Below are 22,536 nucleotides of genomic sequence, written 5' to 3' on the forward strand. Positions count from 1 at the left end.
TGTCGGTAAACTTTCCTAAATGTTGACAAAAACTAAATAAGTTTGAAAGGGTGGATCCATTTTTTGTCTGTGAAATAGATCATGCTGCAAATGGCAGCTAATTTTTTTGGTGCAATTGTTGATAGATGAGCCATCATGTTGCAGTGAATTTGCAGTCACACGATGCTGTTGTGGTCCTACGACAAAGTGCTTTTTATGTGCCAATTTGATGGAAACACACTGCCGCCTGTAAAATGTACATCTCTTTTTGTGTGAATATTAGAATATTCACTTGAAAATTCTTCGAAAAATGGATGGAAACCTACAGTAGCTATTGAAACATAAGTTTTCATATTAAAAACAATACCAAGGCACTCTTTTGATGCAAGTTAAAATGTCATTATCTTGGCATGTCCACAAGGATAACTCTCTTTCAACCTGGACATCCAAAGGTTTCTCGGGGGAAAAGTGCCTTTTGAATTCCCCATACCAGTGCTCACAATAAATCACAATGGCTGTGGCTTGCTGTCCACAACGCCTGCCTTCACTATCACAAGCCTGTCCTTGACCTTGAGCAGCCACCAGTGACCAACCTATTGACCTTTCAGCTCCCAACCAATCAGTGGGTCAGGGACCTCTTGACCCCTGGGAGGTGAGTAAGGTGGACTCTCTTCCTCTGGTCAAGTGGCTGTAGAGACCACACACCGACACACACACACTGTTCAATGCCTGTCACTGACCTCCAACTGAGTTGTACTGAGGAGCCTCCATGATCCTCTGATTGGATTGGCCACAATAGAGCCCACTGTGAAGTGTCTAAAGGTCTGATAATGGTAGGGGAGGAACACTCAAGGAGAGTGCCCTTCCTTCCTTCATGAAGGAAGGGCACGGTATCATATAGATTGCGGTGTCATCTAGATGATAACTCAGTGTGTGTGTGTTGATGGGGATGTATAGCCACGCAGCGTGTAAACATGTTATCATCGACATACAGGCTCACTCGTCCCCCCAATTGGATTCTGTCGGCGTAATGCTATCATAGCTTCCTCCATGAATAGTATTGTCTCGCAGTTGTGTGTTATGTTCAACGTATAAAATATATCCACACTACTTTGTATATTTTGTATAATTCTAATAAAGTGAAACATTTTGGTAACTTTAAGTTCTATGAATTAAAAGGGTAATATAGCCTGTATCATACAATAAAAACCTAAAAAGTGACAAACATGAGATCTCCCTTCTCTCTCGATTATACATCTATACAGCTCTATGGGACTTACTACACATATATTAAGTTTTTTTTTCCACCATACAGGACACAACCCTTTTCTCTTTGCTTTTGCAGTCATTCACCTCTCAATACAAGAGGGTTCGACAAAGGAGTTGACTAATGATGTTTATCAATCCGTTTGATTGGGTCTTGGAACACTAATGTGGTAGTAATAAATGGCTTGTTGAGGAGGCAACACAGATGGTGTTATATCGAGCATGCCCTCTGCTGGAGGAGACTCCAGGCTGAGGAATAAACACTTGTTCAATTTTCCTCCTCCCAAATCTCTGGCTAGTAGGAATCTTTAGCGACCTGAGGCCCACTAGAGGGGTACCGTAGGCTACAGGACTATGTAACAGGGTTGTTTGAGTACTTACCAGAAGCAATGTGGGAGTCTTAGAACCATGGTGCCGGGAAAATGACTATATATGGGGCTGACGATTGTTCATCTGAAGATTTTCATCCGAAACTGTGACATGTGAACTAGGTAACCTATTGGTTTAAAAATACCTTGGGATGTGGGTGTGTTTTGCACTGTCCAGTCTGTGCTGTGTACGGTGAGCGCTGCCTGGCCATGACAGTATGGGCTGTTTATCCAGACTATCCTTCTCACCCCCCACCTCCAAACCCCCCTCCTCCCCAGCATCTGCTCATCGTCCTCCCAGGACCCGGGCCGTTTCCTGGCTGCAGTACACACTGGAGCCCACTGTTGCCTCTGCTGGGGCTGATAAGAGGCCCCAACCTCAACGCTGCTCCCTCCGATGCACTGACATGTCACCAACAGAACAACTGGCCCTTGTCCACTGTATAGGGGGGAGTGGGAGGGAGCGACAAATCTGTGACTGATATGAAATTACACCAGTTGAAGGGAGGGTCAGGGCCTGGCAGCTTCAGTTTTGGATCATTTCTTAAGCCCTGTTTAGCGATCATTGTTGTCTCCAAAGGTCAGTGATACCATGATGCGAAATATTCCACACAAACTCTATAACTGATGGTCTCAAATCTTGAACAATGTCGTTTTATCTGTGCATTGACATCCGATATTCAAATAAACAGTGATAGTAATTTGGAAAGAGATTAATTACTTATTGACTTGAAAATAACTTGAAGTCAGAGAAATAGGGAGGAACTAACTTCTTCAACAAGCAGGTCTTTCTCTGACAGCACTGAAACCAAACACGTGAGACCTCTAGTGGTAGCCTTGAGAATGACATTTACATTTACATTTTAGTCATTTAGCAGACGCTCTTATCCAGAGTGACTTACAGTTAGTGAGTGCATACATTTTGTCATACTGGCCCCCCGTGGGAAACGAACTCACAACCCTGGCGTTGCAAGCGCCATGCTCTACCAACTGAGCTACACGGGGCTATTGACGAAGCTATTCGACAAAGTAAGAAGAGCTTGTCTGGATCCCAAATGGCGCCCTATACTCTAAAAAGGCAAACAAAAAAAGCCAAGGACAAGAGCATCACTGGCATGGTGGCACAGTTACTGTGAACAGTTGAGTGGGCCGGGGAGGGAGCCTTTCTGACTGCAGAAAACCTGACACTCCGTGTGGTCACTGCTCTCTGTCTGAACTGCCTTACAATCTGATGGACAGATGAGAATGGAGGTGAGGAGAGGGGGGGAAGAGAGAGGAGTACAGCAGCTCAATTTAGAACATGGAGAGGACTTTCTTTTTAGAGCAGAGAGAGAGAGTGAGAGAGAAAGAAAGAAAGAGAGCAGTCTGTTACAGTATATCGTCATTGGGCACTGTCTTAAAGAGCCTTTAAAAGCATCTGTAGCCTACACAACAAATATACTTGGATTCACCCGAGCACAGCATGTCTGGGTCCGCTGTCAGTGGTTGACCAGGACAAGTCAGATCTGAAAATAAATACAGCCAGAAGAGTTTAGTCAGAGAAATAAGAGACAGGAGACAGTTGAGTTGAGAAGGAGCAAACATTTCTAATAGTGCTTCCTGACAGGGTATTTTTGTTGAGGGAGACAGCCCAGTTGGTTACTCTTTGGGCAATATATGATAATGTCCCAGTCAGGATTTAATGCCCTGTACTATAACAATATTGTTTGAAGTCCCAAGATTATTAACTATGTTTGGAGGCATTTATTTTGGCAATGTGAGGGGGTTCTTTTCATGTGAAATAAAAAAGAGATGGCGTAAAGGAATGAGAGAGAGATTAAAGATGAGGCCATACAGAACTTTGGCCTCTGGGGATGCTCTTGAGCCAAAAGGGGTCCCCTAAAATGGACAAAAACATTGTCTAGAAATGACCTCATTGGACAGAAAGGAGCACACCTTTTTATGATATAAATATTATGTATGTGATAATGTGCAGAATATGAATACAGCCAACATTCAAGTCAAAATGTAACAAACAATTAGGGAAAGGGGATACCTAGTCAGTTGCACAACTGAATTCATTCAACCAAAATGTATCTTCCACATTTAACCCAACCCCTCTGAAACAGAGAGCAATTCAACTCCCATAGTGTGTCTTTAAGTCTTATAGTATTTTATTTTATGAAGTTTGAACTGCTGTTGATATACTGAAAGCATGACATATAGAAGAAGTGTAAAGAGCCTCTTGCTAATGACCTTGTTGAAATAAACTTAGTAAAATCATGAACAGCACTATTTATGTATTCAATTATTTTCCCTAAAAAATACATCTGTACACTTGATTAAGGTGGCACTTCAAAACGTTGATTAAAAACACAAAGAGATTACTCTCTTTTGCTCTGCTTATCGTGTTGTTCCGTTTTTGATTTAAAGGACATCTATTCCATTGATTACTGTACTTTGTGCCTTCAAAGCACCCAGCCTGACAGGCTACTCTTCTGAGAAGCTCACCTGCCTCTCTACTTAATCATAGAGCAGTCTGGGGAATTCTGCAGCCTGCATTAAAGTTGTAATGACCTCACTGTCTTTTTCTCAAAAGTTCCCCTGAGAGCGTGGACAATGCCCTTCACTCAACAGTCATAAAAGCCTATGAGCGTCAGTGGAGCTGTGGCCGTTCTGCATGACTGGAGGAAGGAGGCAGGATGAAAAGATCAGGAGATTTCGGCCCCAGAATGTTCTGGGTGCAAAGAGGAGACGCGAGTCAAAAACCACAGTGAGACTGGCCTGATTAAGGACTGATCCCAGTTCATCTCCAGGACGTCCGTACTCTAGAGCCTCTACACACACACTTCACCTTCCTGTCTACATGCACTCCTTCCTGTCTCCATGCACTCCTTCCTGTCTACATGCATTCCTTCCTGTCTACATGCACTCCTTCCTGTCTACATGCACTCCTTCCTGTCTACATGCACTCCTTCCTGTCTACATGCTGCCAAATACTGAAGGACTTACTCATAGCATTTTGTGGTTAACCAAGGCGATGAGTTTGCACTTACTTTGTTAAGGGCCTTTGAGGAGACTCTGTGCCACTGTGTATTTGTTTATTTCTATCAAAAGCATTTGGAAGTTGGAAGGACATCGACTAAAGACAGTAAAGTAAACAAAACATAATTCAATAAACATTTTAGAAAGCAGAGATTTTCAGTGTTGTTGTTTTTGTCTATCCATCCATCCATCCATCCATCCATCCTCTCTGCGAAAGAAGAGGAAAATTAGGCTTTTCCACATTTCCAGTAAGTTTATTTCAGTATAAGTGGTTTTTAAAACACTTCACACTGTACCTCAAACATCTCACTTCCTTGAGACCCCCATAAGCAAGCAAGATCAACATATTAAAATATGGCGGTGTCCAATATCATTATATTCTGTGCAAAAACGTTAAGCAAACTATTTTACAGAAGGAAAAAAAAGTTTACATTTGGAGGGGGTGGGGGTTGAAACGGTCACACAATAATCAATAATTATATTTTGTACAATTGTCAAACTTGGACTACATGAGATAAAATCATGAGGTGGCTTTAGATATGTGCCTTGTTTAAACAGCCAATGCAGACAGGAGCAGTAACCTGCATATAACAATAACATACAACTTCTACTCTCTCTCTTCAGTACAGATCATTCTCTTCAGCATTGTGTGTGTGTGTGTGTCGTCATAAATACAGTACATACATACAAAATCAATGTGTTCTAATAAGGCATATGTGGCTAATCGAAGTCCACAGAAAAGAAACAGTATCAATATCATCAGTATCTTTACAGCACTATTTAAGGCCTGGAAAAATGAAAAGGGGGAGATAAAATCACAAGTACTTTATGGAGACGAATGTCAAAACAATGTAGTGAAAACAGCCCTGCAGTGACCGGGGGCGGAGAGTGCAATGCAGGGGCTGCTGTGACATCACCCCCACAGTGGGATAGGGGGTGGAAACGTGGTCTTGGTGCCTGCCCTGAACCAGTCTACAGTCAGACACTATCAAAGCCCATTTTCAGGTATCTCTTCCAAGAGTATAGGGGTGAACCATTCAAAGTAGAGTTCTTGGCTGTACAAAGTGAGAGGACTGCGAGTGTATCCATTTCACATGAGGGGTGGGAGGGAGAGGGGGGAGGGGGACTAGTAACGTGACCGGTTTCCACATCGCCTCAAAGCCATAAAATCACAGATATAAAATACATTCATGAACAAATTTACAAATAAACCCAAAATATCAATTGAAATGGCTCTTTAGCATAGATGAAAATACAAGTTTCAGTTCATGACTACACAATAGGATGGGATGGGGAAGACTCTTCTGAAGCTTGGAACATCATACTGAAGTGAAGCGTTTGGCTATACAGTGAGAGAGAGCTGGACACAGTCCCTCTCACTGTGACCTAAACATCATACTGCTATCCCAGCAAGCAAAAGTGGTTTCAATTATGTCATTATGATGTCTAATGACATTATGATCAGGTTGTAGATTAGATGTATAAATTTTTTGTGAAAAGAATAATAACAGCAACCACAAAATGCAATAATCTCGTTATCTGATCAGATAACAACCAAAATATGACGTCTTTCCCATGATATCTTGCTCTCGTCATGAAAAATACATATTTTTCTTGTTGTAACAGAGACCAATTCCTTGTAATCTCAACCAGAAAACCAGTTAACAACCAGAGAATTACATCATTACAACATCATACTCCAAATGTTGCCCCTAGGGTTACTATAGTACCTCAGTGAGGGTTCCGAGTGTTGGCTAAAGACTCAGATGATGGTCCCACGCCAGTGTCAGACCAGACAAAGACCCAGTGTTCCCTGAGAACATCAGAGACAAACGTTCCAAACACTACAAACTAACGGCAGCAGATTGGGCATAATCATATTTGAATAACAATAATATTTACACCGTGGTGGTCCTGATAAAACCAATTAAAATCACACTATTTTCCTATATATCCACCTACAGTATTATCGATGCAGCATTGCGAGTAGAGAAACTCAAAAGAATGATCGAGCTGACATTTTGGAGTTAATAACATGCTAAATGTGAACAACTCTTCGGTACTATTGTTACTGCTGAGTTGACTACAGCCACTCCTGTGCTGGTGGTAGGAGGAACATGGATCTATAAGACACTGCATGGTGCCATCGATTTCATCTAAATCGCTACTCATTGGTTGGTTACTCGGATGCCAATTGTTGTGTTCACGCCAATGGACAGTTTCAAATCAAATATCAACAGATTAAAGCAGGGGCGCAACTTTGGTTTTAGAAGTGGGGGGGGACATAATTTTTTTTGTTTTTGTTTATCCAGTCGGATAGACACTCCAAACAGCCTACCCGACAGCTCGGAGGTATCCGCATGGTCCTAAAGCACACTGTTGCCTTTTTTTGTATCACATTCTAATGATAAAACTGGGGGGGACCCGTCCCCAGTGAAAGTTGCGCCCCTGGATTAAAGTGATCTCATTGGAACAGACAGCCACATATTCAGATCGATTTCAGTACAGACACTGTAAACAACATGGGCAAATAGTATAGTCTTTAAAGTGAGACAAATCATGAATAAATACCATAAAGACTTGTTCCTGGGTTAATTTATGCTGTGTCAAGAGCTTGTGTTCCTCACTCCCTTTATTAAGCATTTCTTGGTTATTATAATATTTTTTACATATACAGTATTAGGTGTATATTTTCTTTCCTTATGTGTGTTTTTTCTGCATTGGATGTTCCAGTTGCTAGGTGCTTATTTTGGCTTCAAGCAATTAACTGTTCTTTATGGAGTGAGTTTGTAGTTCAAAAGGGTATTTTCTCCGAACTACTCCAACACGTGACACGCCTGACAAACTCATAATCCTTCACAGTTAGCATCAGTTCCAGCCCAACAAAGTCCTTTAACCGATATATATATATATATATTATGTATAAAAAAATAAGTTATTGCGCATCCTAAAAAAGTGCATCGTATTTTTCTTTTAAAAATATCTCTCGTTGCGTTTCACTTTTTCTTCCTTTGATCCTGAATCGTATAAGACTTTTTTTTCTCGGAGGGGGTTGGGTTGACGAAAGTGTTGGCGCACCTTCTTTCTTGTCGTGTTCACATGGGCACCGGCGCGTAGGTGACGGGTTGGGACAGGCAGGGCAGAGTGTGGTAATAGAGTGATAGGGAGGAGGAGAAGAAGAGGTGAAGGGGTGGTCCCGCTACGCAATCACCATGGGAACGTCGTCTGAGAAGCCGCTGATCATGGGGGCGTCTTCGTCATCATCACCTTTAAGGAGGAAGGGGAAAGGAGAGTTGAAGGGAGGAGGGAAAAATAACATGATAGTTGCATCAGAACGGATCATGCAAAAATGTGGTTTATGATCCTGGTCATCCCCATGAGAAATGAGTGGGGCCAGGAGTTTCTCCGGACGATGGGACCTGACAAAGACAAACTACGGTCCCTAGTAGCACAGCCTTAAACTGGGGCCCAGAGTTTTTTTGGTCAGGTCACACGGTCAGGAGAAACTCTGGGCCCTAGAAATGATTGATCAAAATCCGTGCCAAATCAGATGGGAGGTAGAAAGGGATACTCTATGTGCTAGTTCACAAATAAAGACAACGTGGTTCAAGTTCAACACAGTGTAGACTGATAACATCGGGCTACGTTAGCAACCATCACACACAGTCAAAGTCAACAGTAACATCAAGCTACTTCGATATAGAACTAAACCAAGGAGTCTTACCGAGCTCGTCCCCTGAGGAGAAGATGGCCGAGCCCAGGCGGGAGTTGTAGTGGCTGTTGGCGAAGGCGGTGAAGTTGTTCTGCAGGCGGCGGTGCCTCAGGTACAGGACCACCAGGCCCCCACACAGCCCCAGCAGCAGCAGGAACAGCACCGGCACCACCACTACCGCCATGTCCCCTGACTGGCCCGAGCTCCGCGCCGCATCACTGGGATCTGCAGGGAAGGGGGAGGGAGGCAGAGGTACACCTGGTGAGTGTCATTCACTGACTGACGTGATTGACATTGTGCATACAGCACAAGAGGGTGCCATTATGAGAGATTCTTTATATACTTTTATCTCACAAAGTCGAAAACGATCATCATATCCATCAATTGAGTGTGCTACCTCATACTTCTGTTGTATGAATGTCACCACACATTGTTACTGAAACCGACGTTTAGGATTGATGCATGTTCTTAGTAAATCTGTCCCGTAACTTCCCATCCTCCCCTCCCCCTCTCACCTTGTCCCAGCTGGTCGTAGAGCAGCAGGGCGTGCTCACCACACAGCTGTCCGTTGAGCAGGCAGCGGGCCTGGACGAAGAAGGTGTAGTTGTGGCCCGCCAGCAGGCTGCTGATCCGGAAGAAGGTCTCCGTGGTGTTACCCAGGAGCACGGTGGAGTTGGACAGGCTGTCGTACATGTGCACCTCGTAGCCCTGCGGAGAGACACCGAGCACGGATGTGCACAAATGTGTAGATAGACAGAGAAATACAGACAGACAGACATTAAATGGTGAATATCAGAGGAAATAAAAGACAGTGAGGTCAGAGAGAGACAGCTGTGTGTGTGTGTGTGTCCCACACCCTGCTCTCATTGAAGGTCCTCTCCTTCACAGCCAAACTCTTCCAGAAGAGGATCACATGGTCTTTCTCCGTCAGTATCTTCAGAGCCTCTGGAGCAGGCAGGGGCACTATGTCCACACAAAGAAGAAGGAAACAACTTGAACAACATACATTCAGGTTCATGTTAAAACAATCCCCATTGGGTTTTGAATGTGGTCTCCCTAGATCTGTTAATACTAGTCCCCAGCCACTACATAACAGGTGGTGGGCGCGTTCCATGTCGTCTATCTATATTGCAGTCGGGCTGCACATCCCAGAAGATCGCTACATCACATTCACATGGCCCGTGAGATGTTTTAACGCTTCTCCGGGCATTGAAGGGGGAAAAAAACGGATCGTCGACTGCAATAAAGATGACCTGGAACACGCCCGTCCCCGGGACATAAGCTGGCCCGTACTTGTGTTGAGCGTGGAGCTGGCCTCCTTGCTCATGTTGCGCAGGCGGACGGTGACGCTGTAGTGTCCGCCAGGCTCCAGGCCCTTGAGGCAGTACTCCACCGTGTTGTTCTGGGTGGTCAGCTTGTAGCTGCTCTCCGTCTTACGCACCACGTCCTTCAGGTGCAGCGCGTACGTCTGCACGGGACAGACACGTCCAAATCAAACTTTATTGAAAGTGCATTTAACAATCTCAACAGTAATAAAATAATACAACAAAATAACAATAAATGACAGACATGTGTTGCATCCAAAATGGCACCCTAATGACCAGAGCCCTGGGCAAAAGTAGTGCACTTAAAAAGGAATAGGGTGTCATTTGAGATCCAGACATGGACACACAGGTTTATGGTTCGGTCTACAGGCGCCCTTGTGTGGGACAATTGTTCATGCTATTATATCAGTAGTACAGGTGTACTGTATATTACCTGGCCAGGTGTTCAAGGCCCTAGCGGTCAGATTTTGAGAGGCTTTATTTAAGGGATAGTTCACTCAATTTTAAAACAAAGTTTCCTTACACTGAAAGAAGTCTATGGACAAGGAGAGACTGCAATCCACACTTTGGGTCTGTTTTGAAGTTTAAGCTTCAACTAACTTCAAAAAAGTGAACTATCACTTTAACCCATGAACCAGACAAGATGTATTGGAAAGAGCTGACGCTCGAGGGTGTGTGAGGATGGTCGTACCAGAGGGGTGCTGGGGGAGTCGTAGGGAGGCTGCCACTTCAATGTAGCCTGAGTCTTCTCAACGCGCACCTTGTGCAGGTTACGAGGAGGCAGCCGCTCGTTAGGAATCATCTTAACCACCGCAGACTCAGAGGGAGGGCCCAGGTAGGGAGAGATGGCCCGTACCTGTCACACACACATGAATAAGCACACACACACATTGAAATATTGTTCTTTAGAATCCAAAATGTACACATAGGTTAACTGAGCGGATTTAGGGTGAAGAGGAATAGGGGGTGAACTCACGAGGAACAGGTACTGCTCATCACTGTCCACGGTGACAGTCCGGCTGCTAGCGCTGGTGTACACACTGCGAGGGCTGCGGTACAGGTCCAAAAAGGAGGTGGCAAAGAAGATGCCATACACCTGTACAGGCAGACACAACAACCAAACAGTACATCACTGGCTGCACAGAGAGCCATAATACTCCAGCTGGGTGCTTCACAATAGCGGTGGATGAGGCGAGTTCCCCCTTACTATGTAAAGAGCTTTGAGCATCTCGAAAAGCGCTTTATAAATCCAATCAATTATGACTAATCTATGAAATTCCTTATTATATTTTGCTTGTGGAGACTCGCTTAATTGAGCTTGCCTGGCATAACGGAACCAATGGAATAGTGCAAACCCCACCCATCAGGCACTCGAGACAAGCTCAATCAAATGCTTGAAGCATTTTAAAGTATACTACAGATACTACTTAAACCCAGGGTCATGTTCATTACGCACCAAATGGAAGAAAACAGACTGAAATAGGGAGGGAATACCTAAACGTGTCCAATAAGAAACGCTCATTTTCGTTTTCTGTCCAAAAGAGTTGAATGATGTTTTCCGTTGCGTGCCCTAATGAACATGACCCATGTCTGTAATACAGTAGCTGTCATGCTGTGCCCGTGTTACCTGTGCGGGGGAGCCGGTTACAGTCCAGCTGCAGTCCACAGAGCTCTGGTTGAGGGCCCGGGCCTTGAGGAGGGGAGGCTCCGGCTGGGTGCCTTTGGTCTGCTGGCGGGACAGGGCTGTGGGGCTGTCTCCTACACTGGTGTGGGCCCACACAGCCACCTCGTAGATGGTCCCCGTGGTCAGGTTGGCAGCTGCAAGTGTACAGGTAGATACAGAGACAGACAGACAGAGAGTTGGATTAGGATTTTGAAAACACAAAAGTGTGTGTTTTTGACGCATATGACGAAGTTATGTGTTTGAAAAACACTTTTTTAATTGTCAGAAAATGTGTGGACACTAGTGGCAGACAGGGGCGAACCTTTCAGTATGCTGCCTCGCACGGTGTAGTTCCTGCTCTCCTTCACGTGAGCATCAAACACCCAGGACAACACCACCACATACTGCCTCACCTGCAGACAATCACGGAACAACGGTAGAATTATAGGGCAAGTTAGAACACATAGACAAGCACTAACTCACATACAGACGCCACCAACTGACCTCATATTGGGAGTTAAAGCTGAAAGACAGGCTCATCGAGTCTTCTGTGATGCTATCGGTGATAACTGAGGGAGGTGGCAGAGCTGAGAGAGGAAAGACAATAAGCACCAGCTCCAATAAATAAGACAACTACATACTGGTGGCCAGCAGTGGGCAGTAGAACACAGTAAATCTCCACAATGCAACCAGTGGAGGAAGTGCACTGAAGGATTATAGCTCAAGACCCAAATAAGAAATGTACCATCCTAGGCCTCCCGAGTGGTGCAGCGGTCTAAGGCACTGCATTGCAGTGTTGTGGCGTCACAACAGCCTGGGGTTCGATCCCAGGCTGTGTCCCAACCGGCCGTGACCGAGAGTCCCATAGGGCGGTGCACAATTGGCCCAGCGTCGTCCAGGTTAGGGGAGGGTTTGGCCGGGGGACTTTACTTGGCTCATCGCGCTCTAGCGACTCCTTGGCGGGCCGGGCGCCTGCAGGCTGACTTCGGTCGTCAGTTCAACAGTGTTTTCTCCAACACATTGGTGCAGCTGGCTTCCGGGTTAAGTGAGCGGGTGTTAAGAAGCAGCGCGGCTTGGCGGGTCATGTTTCGTAGGACGCATGACTCGACATTCGCCTCTCCCGAGCCCGTTGGAGAGTTGCAGCGATGAGATAAGATCATAATTGGGGAGAAAAGGGGCTAAAATTACAAATAAAAATAAGATATGTACCATCCTCCGGTGACCCAAATCTCCACAAACTAAAAAGAAATAGCGTGTGATTACAGATGCATTATTTGCAACCCACCTCTCACATGCCCAGGGCCCACTTTGGGTCTTGACCCATAGTTTAAGAAACTCTGGATTAGAGAATTGTATCAAATGTATCAAACTATCATCATGCCATACTATAAATTGTCAGGTTAATGATCATGAGAGATTCTGTCATACCTTTCTTGGGGATGATGGATTTAACCTCAGTCCAGTTCCCCATACCTCGACCAGTCACTGCTGCCACCTGAAAACACACAGGTTTAGAACTCATCAGACAGGTTCACAACTCAACAATTCTAAGAGCTCATGTTCCCTTCATGTTATGAAGCCAAATGTCACTATGAAGCTGCTATGAAAGACACAGGTCTCTTACCCTAAACTTGTACAGAGTGCTGGGCTGTAGGTTTTTGACCTCCGCACCGTTGCCGGTGCTTCGCTGAGAGAACCACTCCACACCTTTTTCACTGTACTCCACCTGTCACACACACACACACACACACACACACAGAGAGAAACAAAACAGGCAAAACAGGGTTGAAACATTGTTCATGTTAATAATAAGCCCACATCACAGTGTGTGGAGTCTTTCATATTTTGCTGATGAACATTTACTTTGATATCCAGCACCCGCTCAAAGCCATTGGATGTGCATATGTTTCGATCTCTTCTTATAGCCCTACTGCTCAGGACATGACACTAAGAATGGAGAGGCGGTTATTAAGTTTACCAGAGGAAACAACATTGAGTGTCTAGGCAGGCTAACTCACAATGTACTCCCGGATCAGGCCGTGGGCTTTGTCTGGAGCACTCCACGAGGCCTCCACCGTGCCGTCCTCTCCGTTGTCACATGACAGTTGCAGATTTCTGGGGGGGTCGGGCACTGCAACAAACATTACATAACCGTACTGTCAATCCAACATAATATTCAATTCATAGCTTAAAACACTATTGCAGGCAGGCCACAAACTTCAAAAGTGATACAAAAGTGATATAAACATTAAGGGTTATTTCCAAGACCCTTTCAATAGATAGAGATTCTCCATTGAGCATGCCTTTCAGTCCAGGGGTAGGCTTAATCTGGGTCCAGGAAAAAAAATAATCCTAAAACGGCATTATTCTTTTTGTTACTCCTTTTGCCTGTCAGTTAGCAGAGCAACTCACAAGTAGTGCATTCAACTAGGGTGTGCAAAACAACCACACTAAATACATGGACAACGTGTTAAATCAAGCCTTAGACAAATCCTCTGCTGTGAACAGATACAGTGAAATGATTGAGTCTTGCTCCCTCTATCTTTCCCTCTCTTTCTCCCCTCCCCCCCTCATCTCCCCCCTCATCTCTCCATTTTAAGAACGGTGATCAGCAATAGCCAATGAGAGCTTGCCACGAGCAATGTTGTTCAATTCAAAATGTATTGAGTAGATATTTCAACTCTGTATGGCAAGCATGAATGTCTGACTGAAAAGGCTTTTGAGGCTGCTTTGAGCCACAGCTTGTTCTAGCTACATTAACAATTTAATCACATCATCACATCATTGTTTTCGCGAGACACCGTGGTATCGAGAATCATCACGACCAAGTGAAGAATCTTGGTAGTGTGTGATCATCCATCTGTATCACATCGTTTAGTGTGAGCAACACTACGTTAGCAAGACAAAAAACTACAGGAAAAACAGTTGTTTAACGTGAGAGGCTCAGCGATGTTAGGATTTTGAAAAATCGACATTACTTACATCCCTCGGGCGTTCTCAGGGTCAACACATCGTTGGTCTTGTGCTGCTTGCTGAGACACTGTGTCAGCACCTTCACCTGGTACGTGGTGTCTGGCTTCAGCACCGTCAGAGTGTAGCTGCTCTTGTTGCTGTGTGTGTCCATGGAGGTCCACTGCTGGGTTCCCACCAGCCTAGCACACGGACAGACACAGACAGATATACAAACACACACAGTCAGACACACAGACAGTCACACAATTAGACACATACACGCATAAGCGACATAAGCGGTCGTTTAGGGGCCCCCGGCTGCTAGGGGCCCCCAACCCCTAAAAACTTTAACTTTTAATTTTTGGGGAACTCAGTCAGGGTCTCAACGTACTATTGAGAGTAAGAATAGTAAAATACACCAGGTGTAATTTTAATTGGTTGTGCATCATTCGGCAGTTTTTCTCTTGTTATTTCAATCACTGACAGTAACTCAATTAGCCATGTCAGCTAACAATTTTTTGATTGGTAGTTAGTCTAGCTAGCTATCTAAACTTGTAATAATCATGGCCAAATATTAACCGGGCATGCAGGGCAAGTGCCCAGGGCCCTGACATCCAGGGGGCCCTCTGTTGATTTTGTGAGTCATTCTCAAGCAGACATCATATTAATAGGGTGCCGCACAATTGGCCCAGCATCGTCCGGGTTTGGCCGGGGTAGGCCGTCATTGTAAATAAGAATTTGTTCTTAACTGACTTGCCTAGTTAAATAACGGTTAAATAAAATAAAAATATCATGGCATAAATCGTGGTGAAATGTGTAATATTGCAGGAAAATAGCTTTAAAACTGCATCTCTGCCCCATGGCAAAATGAGTAGAATTGCAAAGTGTTATAAAATTGTTATACAATTACAGAAAACTTGCTTTAAAACGGCAACATTTTCTCTATGCCCCCATTGCATTGCAGAAATTAACTTTAAAACGAAAATGATTCTCTGGACACACACACACACACACACACACTGACTGAGTGACTGACCTGTAGTAGATGAGGAAGTAGCAGGAAGCCAGGGGCAGGTTCTTAGGTCTGGACCAGGTGAGGGTGATGGCGCCAGAGAAGTCTGCCGTCCACTGCAGGTTCTGGATCTTGTAGACCAGAGAGTCGGCTACAGAGAGACAGGTCAGAAACCCACCCCCAATACAAACGTTAGAGAGGAGAGATACTATGGCAAGTGAAAAGACTTCACTTATGTAAATTGATGGGGCTGTGACATGATTTTCATTAAAAGTATACTCAGCAATATGACATTGTAATATACAGCAGAGCCACTTCCTGCTTACAGAAATAAACAACAATAACATCATAATTGGCCAGGACTGTCACTATTAGCTCGTGTGTGGGTCTGTTTGAAGTCTGTTTTTGTTGAAGTCTGTAAAGCAGGAAGTTGCCCGCAGCTTGTGATGATGTCATATTCCCGAGTCTCCCTTTAAGGGCGGAAGAAGCCTGGCTACTGAAGACTCACTGGTGCAGTTGTCCTCATCACTGTGGTCGGAGCAGTCCATGAAGCCGTCACACCTCTCACCGTCCAGCACACAGGCCTCCCCGTCAGCGCAGCGCGTGCCGTTCACACACGTTAGAGGCCCTCGCGTGGCTACCAGACAGAGAGAGCGAGGAGAGAAAAGCAGAAGAGAAAGAAGAAACGGGGGGGGGGGAAGAGAGAAAAGGAGAAGAGAGAAGTGTGAGAACCACATCCCCCTTTCAAGGTTTACTTGGCACGCAGAGTGAAACGTCAAAGTTCCAGTGTCGTAGTCTTCGGGTGGATCTGTGTTTCTTATAACATTTTGTGCATTTTATGAATAAACACCGTTCCTGGGTTGGCTACGTGTTTCAGACCCACCCTTTTGGCCAGTTTGAAAGTTCCCACTCAAGTTTGTGTATTGACTGACTGGCTTAGGCCCCATGAGGAGCATAGGTCATCAACGTCTGTGCACTCTGTGTGTAACACTTACGACAGTGGGCTTCGTCTGAACCGTCCAGGCAGTGTTGGTGGCCGTCGCAGCGCTGCCAGTCAGGGATGCATGTGGGGGGCTTCCGGCAGAGGAACTGGCCCTTGCTGCAGCGGCCAGGGGGAAGGGCGTGGGTGGGCCACGGGGCCTGTGTCGCCGTGCCGTTGGCTGCTGCCATGGAAACAAAACATAACCACAGGGCCACCGCAAGAACAAATCAGTTGGATGGGCATTTGATTTCCATAAGGGGTCACGTGTTTTTTTAATGGGTTTTATAGTAAAGACATGTCATTTAACTGCAAAAAAATTGTTACCTTTTAATGTGGCATGAACACAACCAGTCATGTTTCATCTGATTGTCAAACAAATCACTCCAACTTTCCTTCAATTCGGAAGTGTCTGAAACTATCTCACCGGAGAAAGCATCCGAGCGAGCGAAACAGCGCCCCTCTGTCTTACTAGCCTAATGATGAGTTTCCACCATATTGTTTTCACCTGTCAAGTATTTTCAAATCACCACAGATAAAGAGACAAGTAGCTCCAAAATGTTTTCTGGTCAAGTCACATGGTCAGGAATAACCACCTGGCCCTACCTACATATAACTAATCCTGAGCTGTGTAGCCAAGGTGGCAAGCCCTTTGGTGTAGATAGAGACGGTTGTTCACCTGTGGGACAACCCAGTTCATCACTGCCATCGGGACAGTCAGCGTAGCCGTCACACACCCAGGAGTTGACTATACAGGCTCCCGAGCCACAGTGGAAGCGATTAGGGGCGCAGGAGGACGGGCCTGGGGCTGGGGTGTGGGGCGTGACTCCTCCTAAGAAAAAAAGAAAGAGGAAAAGGTTTAAATTAATAAAAACATAACACTTGAAATGGTTTGGTACAACAATACAAATACAATGCCATTTAGCAGACGCTTTTATCCAAAGCGACTTACAGTCATGCGTGCATACATTTTTGTGTATGGGTGGTCCCGGGGATCAAACCCACTACCTTGGCGTTACAAGCGCCGTGCTCTACCAGCTGAGCTACAGAGGACCACCCATACATAGGTCATAGAGATCTGGCAGGAATGAGAGAGAGAGAGAGAGAGAGAGAGAGAGAGAGAGAGAGAGAGAGAGAGAGAGAGAGAGAGAGAGAGAGAGAGAGAGAGAGAGAGAGAGAGAGAGAGAGAGAGAGAGAGAGAGAGAGAGAGAGAGAGAGAGAGAGACAGAGACAGAGACAGAGACAGAGAGAGACAGACAAAGAGAGAGAGAGAGAGAGAGAGAGAGAGAGAGACAGAGAGAGAGAGAGAGAGAGAGAGAGAGAGAGAGAGAGAGAGAGAGAGAGAGAGAGAGAGAGAGAGAGAGGAGAGAGAGAGAGAGAGAGAGAGAGAGAGAGAGAGAGAAAGAGAGACAGAGACAGAGACAGAGAGAGACAGACAAAGAGAGAGAGAGAGAGAGAGAGAGAGAGAGAGAGAGAGAGAGAGAGAGAGCAAAGAGAGAGAGAGAGAGAGACAAAGAGAGAGAGAGAGAGACAAAGAGAGAGAGAGAGAGACAAAGAGAGAGAGAGAGAGAGTGTACCAGTGCACTGAGCCTCGTCAGACCAGTCTCCACAGTCATTCTCTCCGTCACACTTCCACCAGGAGGGCACACAGCGCCCGTTACGACACTCGTATTGGAAGTCCCGCGCGCAGCCCGGCCCCTCAGTGGGGGAGCCTGAAACATAGACACACAAACACTTCATTTATAAAGCGCTGCAGTGTACATAGCTGATGCATGTGACACGCACACACAATGTGTGTACTCACCACAGTTGGCTTCGTCAGAGTAGTCCCCGCAGTCGTTCATGCCGTCACACTTCCACCCCAGGCTCACACACACTCCGTTGGCACACTGGAAGTTGTAGGCGTCACACGTCTTCTCAAACTCAGGGTGAGTGGCTAGAGGGAGAGACGGGTGGCAATCAGTACAACAAATTAATACCTTTCTAGTACCGATACATTCATGACGTTTTTCCTGACCTGACCAAACATGTTCCTGGGTCATGGAAAAAACAGGGAGTGAAACCAGATAAGGAATGCTTGTTCCTTTTTCGCTGCACAACGTTTTGAAATGGATTTCATATGAACACGACCCAGGTTAGGTCACGTGCACAGGAAAAAACCCTGGGCTATGTAATAGCATATGTATTTAGTGACTGTAAATATCAGGAAAGTGTTGTCTGTGATAGTAGTGGTGGGGTTAGTGGAGTAGGACTCACAGCAGCTGGCGTAGGCCACGTCCTCATCGGATCCGTCCTCGCAGTGTTTGGTGCCGTCACACACCAGAGACTGGAACAGGCACTGGGCTCGGTTCTGACACACAAAATCCATGTAGCGCGTACACAGGGGATCTGCAAGGAGGGGACACACACAGACATAGTACTACTATATTACAATGGGATACGTCTGAGATATTCTCAACCAACCTTTCATTTTAAGGAATTTCAGGTGAATCTATTGATGACAAAAATCAGTCTATGACAATAGCCCTCTAACGTTTGTGTTTTTCAAAAGACCGAAGTGCATCTGGGGTAGCAGGCGAAAAACAACACTAACGGAACGCATAGACAATGTTTGCAGCACATATATTTCTATAGTTTGCAGTCTAGTTTCGGGGTTAGACTTTCAGTTGGTCACTCACCACAGTGTTGCTCGTCTGCACCCCCTGGGCAGTCCTGTACTCCGTTGCAGTGGGCACTGGCAGGCAGACAGGTGCCATTGGAACACAGGAAGCCATTACAGCGATCCCCCACTGTCAACAACAACACAGCATCTGTTAGTGCCAAGCCATCCTATCAAAGACTGGACATAGAAATCTGGGTAACACTTTGCTTGAACCGTCCTACATAAAGGCTACCTAACACTGTCATAGCGCTGTCGTAACAATTACATAACATCATGGGTGTTGGTGTCAAGCAGAGCGAGGGCTGTGTCTATGTGTGTGTGTGTGTGTGCGTGTGTGTTGGGTGCGTGTGTCCTCACCGCAGTGTGCTCGCTCCTCGTCAGAGCTGTCCTGACAGTCATCATCACCGTCACACACCCAACGCTTAGGGATACAGTGGCCCGTGAGACACTGGAAACTACTGGCCTCACAGGTATGGTGACCCACTGAGACAGGGAGGGAAGGAGGGAGAGAGAGAGAGAGAGTGAGAGAGAGTGATGGAGAGACTAAGAGAGAGAGGGAGGTTGTGCAACGTTCCACAACATTTTCCTTTTGAACCTGGCCCTGATCTCACCTGTACAGTTGGCTTCGTCCGACCAGTCCCTGCAGTCGTTGTCTCCGTCACATCGCCAGGCCTCGCGGATACACACACCCCGCGCACACGTGAACTCCCCTGGTCCACACTGGTGACTCTCTGGGATACACACACACATACACAGTCAGTAATCAGAGGAAGCATCACAAATACTATATACAATCTCAAACGTCATACAGGATAGAGCACACGTTGTCAGTAAAAAAAAAAAAACACACACGCGCATGCGCACGCACACACTCTCTCTTCCTCGTACCACAGTGTTCCTCGTCACTGTTGTCCCCACAGTCGTCCTCGTGGTCACACTTGAATGCCAGCGGGATACAGGAGCCGGACGCCACACAGCGGAACTGGATGGACGGGTCACAGGAGGCGGTGGCTGGAGGGGGACGGACAGGGGGGCAGAGGGACAGACAGAATGACAGGGTATTGACATTGAGCCCAGAAGAACAGAGAGAGAACAGCAGCAGAGACCCAAAGCAGAGTGTATTGTAACAGTGTGAGAGCAACAAAATCTAGTCTAGCTCTATTGAAGACTATTGGTTGGATCCATTTTATTCACTAAGTACCTTACAAACAAGGATTCAACTCCCAACCATTTTTATTATAATAATAATAATAATAATAAACAGAATAATCTGAGTGAGTGAGTGAGTTGTCCATTGTGCGTCTGAAATGGCCTGGCCAAAAGTAGTGCACTATATAGGGAATAGGGTGCCATTTGGGCTCTACTCACGGCACTCCTGCTCGTCACTCATGTCGCCACAGTCGTTGTCGCTGTCGCACTTCCAGATGCTGCTGATGCACTTGCCGTTGGAGCAGCGGTACTGGTTGGGCAGGCACGTGTGTTCTGGGGGAGTTGAATTTCATTCGATTTTGGGTTGCAAATAAAACATACATCATCAAGAAATGTATTTGAATCCCAAAGGATAGCATGTAAAAGTGTCAATGAAAACACTTATTTCCAAAGTGGTCCTTGGAGAACCACAACCAGTCACACAACCAGTCAGAGAGAGAGGGAGAGGAAGTTAGTGGTTCTCTACATTTACTGAGGCAGGGATCTAGAACCTGGGGACGGACCCACTGCAGGCTGTGCAGGCTTTTGTTCCAACCCAGTACTAACACGCCTGATTCAACTCATCGCTTGTTGATTAGTTGAATTAGGTGACACAGGTGTTAGTGCTAGGTTGGAACAAAAGCCGGCACCATTGTGGATCTGTAGTACTGTGATAGGGTAATCTGAAGGACTATGTTGAGAACCTCAATACATGATCATGCATCTGTGTATTATCTATGCATAGTCACTTTACCCCTACCTACATGCACATATTACCTCAATTACCTTGACTACCCCGTACATTTACTCGGTACCGGTACCCCCTTTATCAAATCAAGTCAAATTGTATTTGTCACATGCGGCGAATACAACAAGTGTAGACCTTACAGTGAAATGCTTACTTACAGCCCTTAACCAATAATCCAGTTTTAAGAAAAATAAGTGTAAAGTAAAAAATAGGTAAGTAAAAAATTAAAGAATTAAAGAATAACAAATAGCCTCATTATTGTTACTTTATTGTAAGTCGCTCTGGATAAGAGCGTCTGCTAAATGACTAAAATGTAAATATTTTTCCTTTAGTTTATTTAACACATTTTTCATACTTTTTCAAACTCTGCATTGTTGGTTAAGTGCTCATAAGTAAGCATTTCACGGTAAGGTCTACACCTGTTGTTTTCGGCACATTTTACTTGATCAGTAGTATTTTGTACCCAGCGAGACCATTGGGTGTGTGTGTTTGTGTGCCTGTGTGTCTGTCAGAAAGCGTGTGTGCACGTATGTGAGTGTGCCAGGCCTCACCTGTCTTGATGCAGGTCTTGTTGTGGAGCTGGTAGCCGGTGGGACACTGGCACTGGAGCACCCCATTGGGTAGGGTGGTGGTGGGCGCTCCGTCGGGGCATACACAGGTGTGGCGGTGCCCGGGCTGGGGTAGACACAGTAGGCTGCAGGGTTGGTCTGCACAGGCATTATGGCCTGGAAGAGAGTGGAAACACACACACACTGGTTTATCATGAGCAGACAGGTACACTAAGCTCCAATCATGTGATTCGTCTAACTCTGCTGAGGTAGTGGGGGTGTCCAAACAAAGCTTCCACTATTGTCGCTTCCAGAGTAGCATTCTAACCACACATAATATCTATTTAATGCTGACCATTGAAGTTCTTGGAGGGTTTACTTAGAACAGCCATTAATATGGTTTCACTGCTTGTCTCTCACCTCTGGTCTTGCCCTTGTAGAAGATTTTGAGGTCCATGACCCCGGTCAGTCTACCCACTATCAGCTCATTGTCCTGGGAGCCTGCTTTAGAAGCCTTGAAGATGCCCCTCCTTGACCAGTCATCCCAGTACAGGTCATTCTGAAAACACACACACGCCAATGAGGATTTGCCCAGTAACTGGGAGATTATATGAAAACAAACATAGATATATTTTTTACAATGGGACTGTGCTACTTTATGTGCCATGAGTTATCCCCAGTGTTGCACACTCAATAACCTTAAAGGTAGAATCTGCAATATGACATCATCATACACAGTGTGCCAACTTTTTGCTTCCAGACATCAATAACATTCTTATTTGACAAGGCTGCTTCTATTGGATAATTCCAAATATATATTTATACTGACTCCACACACACACCCACTCACATACAAGCTGCTGCTACTCTGTTTATCTTATATCCTGTTGCCTAGTCACCTTACCCCTTTACATATCTACCTCCATCACTCCAGTATCCCTGCACATTGTAAATATGGCATTGGAACTGACCAAGTATATAGTATGCTTACTTACTTACTCATTGTGTTCTTCATATTTCTTCTTATTTCTCATGTGTTTGTTCTGGTATTACATTGTTATTGATTATTGCATTGTTGGGTTTTGAGTTTGCAAGAAAGGCATTTCACTG

The 22,536-nt window shown here is 45.4% G+C and overlaps 1 protein-coding gene across 1 annotated transcript in view; it reads right to left on the reverse strand.

Annotated features, from left to right (window-relative positions):
- Positions 1–4,873: 4,873 nt before the first annotated feature.
- The window catches only part of LOC311101337 (sortilin-related receptor-like), a 44,359-nt gene continuing 26,696 nt past the window's right edge, over positions 4,874–22,536 (reverse strand). Inside the window, exons 16-43 of the mRNA XM_084142472.1 lie at positions 21,847–21,985; positions 21,430–21,603; positions 20,311–20,424; positions 19,831–19,953; positions 19,554–19,673; positions 19,300–19,425; positions 18,959–19,069; positions 18,537–18,668; positions 18,085–18,216; positions 17,858–17,992; positions 16,960–17,112; positions 16,297–16,464; positions 15,810–15,938; positions 15,326–15,452; positions 14,320–14,489; positions 13,356–13,468; positions 12,962–13,063; positions 12,766–12,832; positions 11,842–11,924; positions 11,660–11,750; positions 11,302–11,492; positions 10,651–10,770; positions 10,366–10,530; positions 9,643–9,817; positions 9,206–9,312; positions 8,865–9,057; positions 8,362–8,574; positions 4,874–7,904 (exon numbers count right to left, since the gene is read on the reverse strand). Coding sequence (XP_083998598.1) covers positions 7,837–7,904; positions 8,362–8,574; positions 8,865–9,057; positions 9,206–9,312; positions 9,643–9,817; positions 10,366–10,530; positions 10,651–10,770; positions 11,302–11,492; positions 11,660–11,750; positions 11,842–11,924; positions 12,766–12,832; positions 12,962–13,063; positions 13,356–13,468; positions 14,320–14,489; positions 15,326–15,452; positions 15,810–15,938; positions 16,297–16,464; positions 16,960–17,112; positions 17,858–17,992; positions 18,085–18,216; positions 18,537–18,668; positions 18,959–19,069; positions 19,300–19,425; positions 19,554–19,673; positions 19,831–19,953; positions 20,311–20,424; positions 21,430–21,603; positions 21,847–21,985 — 3,741 coding nt within the window. The 3' untranslated portion in view covers positions 4,874–7,836. The remainder of the gene's footprint in view (positions 7,905–8,361; positions 8,575–8,864; positions 9,058–9,205; positions 9,313–9,642; positions 9,818–10,365; positions 10,531–10,650; positions 10,771–11,301; positions 11,493–11,659; positions 11,751–11,841; positions 11,925–12,765; positions 12,833–12,961; positions 13,064–13,355; positions 13,469–14,319; positions 14,490–15,325; positions 15,453–15,809; positions 15,939–16,296; positions 16,465–16,959; positions 17,113–17,857; positions 17,993–18,084; positions 18,217–18,536; positions 18,669–18,958; positions 19,070–19,299; positions 19,426–19,553; positions 19,674–19,830; positions 19,954–20,310; positions 20,425–21,429; positions 21,604–21,846; positions 21,986–22,536) is intronic.

This window comes from Coregonus lavaretus, assembly GCF_964263955.1.
Source record: "Coregonus lavaretus genome assembly, chromosome: 26".
Lineage (NCBI taxonomy): Eukaryota > Metazoa > Chordata > Actinopteri > Salmoniformes > Salmonidae > Coregonus > Coregonus lavaretus.